General features: G+C 37.7%; 1 protein-coding gene across 1 annotated transcript; it reads left to right on the top strand.

Moving 5' to 3' along the window:
* Positions 1-776: 776 nt before the first annotated feature.
* On the top strand, positions 777-5,758 carry LOC144962378 (protein RUFY3-like; the record flags this gene model as incomplete). Its single annotated transcript, XM_078895267.1, has 3 exons — positions 777-900; positions 4,450-4,517; positions 5,641-5,758. Coding segments are annotated over 3 exons (268 nt in total), but the record flags the coding sequence as incomplete, so codon positions are not given.
* Between the last annotated feature and the right edge of the window lie 337 nt (positions 5,759-6,095).

Raw genomic sequence — 6,095 nt, forward strand, 5'->3', positions numbered from 1 at the left:
AAAACAGCTCCAATCAAATGCACAAATTTACTGATGCAAATCATCAATTCTAAAAGTTGGCACACTCAGAAATACGCAGACACACTCACGCACACACTCACACACACACACACACATACATTCAAGTACAGACATACTCACACTCACACACACACACACACACACATACATTCAAGTACACACATACTCATACCCACAGAAATACACACATTTTCACATATATTTATAGAGAGCTGAAAAAAAGAGCAGGTGATAATGAATTAAAGAATAAAATTCCTATCACTACATTAAGAATGCTAAACAACCTGGCCGTAAAGGGAGGTAATAATGTGTATATTTTTAGAACTCGATTTTTTGAAGAACACAGGGGAAGAAAAGGCAAAGTCACATTTTTATTTTTATTTAAATTATTTTCCAAAGTTAAATACAGAATTTGAAGATACGAGCACTTTTACTTAATTATTGTTTCACAATATAGATTTAGATGATTTTATTGTCTAAAAAATGCTAACTAAAATAACATAACATTCTCGGAAAGATAATCGAAATAGACATGCATATAATCCCCACCTCTAATTTTACTGTCTAAAAATGCTAACTAAAATAACATAACATTCTCGGAAATTTAATTGAAATAGACATGCATATAATCCCCCACCTCTTCCAAAATCGGAAAGTAATGCTGCAAATTTTTCCTTTGTGCTCTTCAATTGTATATTTTATAAAATCTAAATGTCCCTGTTTACCGTTGTTTGTTTTTTTTGTTTTTTAAACAGTGAGTTTTACGAGCCTGGTGCCTTCATGTTGGAGGAGGAGGGGACGGTGATAGCTGGCCTGTTGGTGGGACTCAATGTCCTTGATTGTAATATGTGTGTCAAGGGGGAGGACCTCGACCAACCGGTAAGTCTCTACCCATACGACCTACTAAGGGATGTTTTCTTTTGGCTTCTATGTCAGCCAGCAAGGACTGGTGTGTCAAGGGAGAGAATTTAGACCAACCGGTAAGTCAATACCTATTCAGGGGATGTTTTCTTTTGGCTTCTCTGTCAGCAAGTAAAGACTGGTGTGTCAAGGGAGATGATCTAGACCAAACGGAAAGTCACTACCTATTCAGGGGATGTATTCTTTTGACTTCTATGTCAGCCAGCAAAGACTGGGTTGCTGGGTCTAATGTCAGAAAGATTTTGTATTGTCTCTGGATGGTTGCAAACAATTATAATTCTCAATTTCAACGCCGTAGAAATGAGGCTCAATGTCCTACATTGTAATATGTGTGTCAAGGGAGATGATCTAGACCAAACGGAAAGTCACTACCTATTCAGGGGATGTATTCTTTTGACTTCTATGTCAGCAAGTAAGGACTGGTGTGTCAAGGGAGATGATCTAGACCAAACGGAAAGTCACTACCTATTCAGGGGATGTATTCTTTTGACTTCTATGTCAGCAAGTAAGGACTGGTGTGTCAAGGGAGATGATCTAGACCAAACGGAAAGTCACTACCTATTCAGGGGATGTATTCTTTTGACTTCTATGTCAGCAAGTAAGGACTGGTGTGTCAAGGGAGATGATCTAGACCAAACGGAAAGTCACTACCTATTCAGGGGATGTATTCTTTTGACTTCTATGTCAGCAAGTAAGGACTGGTGTGTCAAGGGAGATGATCTAGACCAAACGGAAAGTCACTACCTATTCAGGGGATGTATTCTTTTGACTTCTATGTCAGCAAGTAAGGACTGGTGTGTCAAGGGAGATGATCTAGACCAAACGGAAAGTCACTACCTATTCAGGGGATGTATTCTTTTGACTTCTATGTCAGCAAGTAAGGACTGGTGTGTCAAGGGAGATGATCTAGACCAAACGGAAAGTCACTACCTATTCAGGGGATGTATTCTTTTGACTTCTATGTCAGCAAGTAAGGACTGGTGTGTCAAGGGAGATGATCTAGACCAAACGGAAAGTCACTACCTATTCAGGGGATGTATTCTTTTGACTTCTATGTCAGCAAGTAAGGACTGGTGTGTCAAGGGAGATGATCTAGACCAAACGGAAAGTCACTACCTATTCAGGGGATGTATTCTTTTGACTTCTATGTCAGCAAGTAAGGACTGGTGTGTCAAGGGAGATGATCTAGACCAAACGGAAAGTCACTACCTATTCAGGGGATGTATTCTTTTGACTTCTATGTCAGCAAGTAAGGACTGGTGTGTCAAGGGAGATGATCTAGACCAAACGGAAAGTCACTACCTATTCAGGGGATGTATTCTTTTGACTTCTATGTCAGCAAGTAAGGACTGGTGTGTCAAGGGAGATGATCTAGACCAAACGGAAAGTCACTACCTATTCAGGGGATGTATTCTTTTGACTTCTATGTCAGCAAGTAAGGACTGGTGTGTCAAGGGAGATGATCTAGACCAAACGGAAAGTCACTACCTATTCAAGGGATGTATTCTTTTGACTTCTATGTCAGCAAGTAAGGACTGGGTGGCTGGGTCTAATGTCAGAAAAATTTTGCATTGTCACTGGATGGTTGCAAACAATTGAAATTCTCAATGTCAAGGTGTAGAATTAAGAATTGAATATTCATTTTTCTATGAACCTTTTGATAGATCTGTTGTCCTAAGACAAAGTGTCGCATTTCAGTATTTAGGTCAAACTGAGTTATTAACATTGTCATATTCTTGATCTGAATGCACATTTTTCTATCTGGGTTTTCGAGAGTGTAACAGAGCTGCCTACTTGAAATGTTTAAAAATCGTAGTTTTCAGAGGTAAGAAATAGAAGTCACTATATCTAACTTTACACATTAATATTTTACCCTTAGCAGTATTAAATATGCCTCTCCAAAACCCTGAATAGATGCTTTCTGACACCAAATTTGTTTTTTGTTTTTTTTAACACACTGTATTGAATCAAAAATGTCTTTATTTCTATTGTTGAAGTCAAAAATTCGAATTTTTAAGAATTTTTTTGTAGTAATGGGCAGGTCTGGTCTTAGTCAATAATTAAATAAATTATTACTAAAACAAGATATACGACTTGGTAGATTAACTCTTTAAGCGCAATTGGCTGCATTATGTCACTGTTCTACTGGCCAATGGCCGCAAAGTGCGGCCAGTCTTGAAAGGCAAAAATGATAATGTACCCAATCTGCAAAAGTACTAGAAGTTGAACCAATGGTATCATTTCTTTCATCAGAACATTCAATTGGCCCTAGGGGGGTGTTTTAATTGAGATTTTGTGCCGAAATTGAATGTCGTTTTGTCTAAGCTTATCTTTCTCATGCTGCCTCAATCAGGTGTCAACCATTTTATGACGGAAATACGTATATGGCTTCAGCGCTGAAGGAGTTAAAAGATATAGGAGCAAACAGTTTTTTGGCTCTCATGTAATTTTATTTTTTTTCCAATCTGCTACCCTTTGATCAGGACGACAGAGCTCTGATCATCTGCAATGATTAGGTGGCTGGGCTGATATAAGATTTGACAGAAAGTACTTTGTGATAAAACAAAAAAGCTTCTTTCCAGAGGGCAGCTAGCAATGTATGCTGTTCCAAGCTTAAAAAAAAACAGATATATGCTTGGCCCCTTGAGACAGAAGAGGGCTTTACAAAATGGCCACACTGCCCTCATTATAGTAGTAGTAGTAGTAAGCCATTAGACCCATGAAGCTAGAGTGTATCCCAGTTTCTAAAGCGTGGAATGGACACCAGCAATTTCTAGCTACCTTTTGGATGTTAGTCTATAGCAAAGTACTTCCAAAAGAACTAACAGACCCAGCTACCCAGTCACTGCTGGGTGGACGGGCGGGGGGGGGGGAATCAGAAAAAAGATCTTGACTTCACTCGGTATTGAGCTCATCCCTTTGCATATGAAACAAGTGCTCTACCAATTGAGTTACTGGGACCTCCTGTCAATACAGTATATCTCTTTAAATCCCTCTTGATCCCTTTGCCTGACGTCCTTAGCTGTACATGGCGTGTTAATACTTGATGACTAGAGGCGATGCCAAAAGGTCTTTGCATGTTGTATGTGACCAGTGGTTTCTGACCGGTATGATGTCGGGGGTAACTCAGATGAAAAAGACAGAATTGGGTTTGAAATCAAATAAATAAATAAATAAATAATATTGTTTATATTCATTTACAAAAGAGTTTGTTAATGATCCATAGATTGATTTTTATTTTTAAATGATTAACATATTGGATTTTAGATTAAATAAATAAATAAATAATATTGTTTATATTCATTTACAAAAGAATTTGTTAATGATCCACAGTTTGATATTTTTTTTAATGATTAACATATTGGGTTTGAAATTAAATAAATAAATAATATTTTTTAATATTCATTTAGAAAAGAGTTTGTTAATGATCCACACTTATTTTTTATTTTTTAACGATTAACATATTGGGGTCAAAATTTGAATTTTTGAATTTTTGATTATTTTCAGATGGGAGTGATAGATTTTTCCTTGTACATGAAGGACGGCCAGTTCAACAACTCCACAGAGGATGACAGGTTTGGCCTAAATTTTTATTCATATCCATTCTCTTATCATATTGTAAAGCGCTTTGAGCACATTTTGTTGATATTGCGCTATTTAAAGCTCAATTTTTTATTTTTAAAAAATATTTTTTTTCAAATATTAATGCTGTGCGGGGACCTGTTTTATTTCGGATAGTTACTCGTGTTTAGAGGGATTGTCTTTATCTTGGTTAATACTACAGCCCTCAACTCTCATGCCAAGAGATTTGGTTTGAAATCTGTCATTCTCTCACCTTACTCAGATATCAAATGAGTACCTAGCTATTAAATAGCATTCTCACAGGCGCTATATATTGTCTTACATTTAAGTGTTGCTGTTGGCTTGTGACGTATTGTGAGAAACTTTGAGGTTAGTCTCAATCCATTAACAGAATCTACTAAAGAAATCTATTGATTAAGTTGACAGGGGGTCCCGATAGCTCAGTTGGTAGAGCATTCGCTTCACAAGTAAAGGGACCAAGATCAAGCCCGGGTGCAGTCGAGATTTTTTTTTTTTTCTGACCCCCCAGTCCACCCGGCAGTGAATGGGTGGCTGTGTCTTGTTAGATTTGGTGGAAAGTACTTTGCAATAGACTAGCATCCTATCCAAAGGATAGCAAGCAATTGCTATTGTCCGATTCACGCTATAGAAATCGGGATAATCTCCATACTGACTAAAGAAATCTATATTAACCGTCCACTGTTGCTTCCTTCTTTTGTATGAAGAATCGTGAATACCTCTGTCTATAATCATTTAATCTCTTGTCTCTTTTTTGTTTGTGCAGCTAGTTGGTCTAGTGGTATGACACTCATTTTCGGATCGGATGGGTTTGAGCATTGCTCAGTGTGTATTTGATTCCTTGAAAAAGCTCTTTACTCACTTTCTCTCACAGTACTCAGGTGTACAATGAGTACCTGGCCGTTGACAGCGTTGTCTCTGTCGGAAAAAAATTGTAATAACGCCTAACAGGCGTCGTTTCTCGTTCTATATGTTCATGTTGCTGTTGGTCAGGGACCCTTTGTAAAGTGCTTTGAACACATTTAGTGGATTTTGCGCTACATAAAAGCTAAATTTTTAATTTTTAATTTTTTTTTTTTTTTTAATATCTTATTTCAGTGAAAAACAATCCAAGATGGCCACCATTTTAGACCAGAAAAACTATTTAGAGGAACTCAACAGACACTTGAAGTAAGTTTGATTCCTGGGATAATTCTGGTTATACAGAGGGTAAAGTGTCCACAAAGTCTGGGTTCATTGTAAGAGTACAAAGTCCTCTTTAAAATTAATAAAAATTAAATGAAATCATAATTCCCTTTATCCATCCCATAGGGGTTTAAATTTTTCTCCAGGGTCTATTCCAAACGGAAGACTGGAATAACCCAAGCGTCAGCCACGATGCCGCGACGCAATTTGAGCTAGGGCGAGGTGTCTTGCTCAAGGCCACACAACGCAGCTGCGGGTGATCGAACTCGGTACCTTTCGGGTAGGAAGCAAAGACCGTGCCGCTGAGCCACGCTGCTCCCAATATCTATTTTTATTTGTTCCTTTATGCTTTAAATTGTGGATTTTGG

The sequence above is a fragment of the Berghia stephanieae genome, unplaced genomic scaffold, assembly GCF_034508935.2.
Source record: "Berghia stephanieae isolate SIO BIC M18660-M18661 unplaced genomic scaffold, UCSD_Bste_1.3 scaffold994, whole genome shotgun sequence".
NCBI lineage: Eukaryota > Metazoa > Mollusca > Gastropoda > Nudibranchia > Aeolidiidae > Berghia > Berghia stephanieae.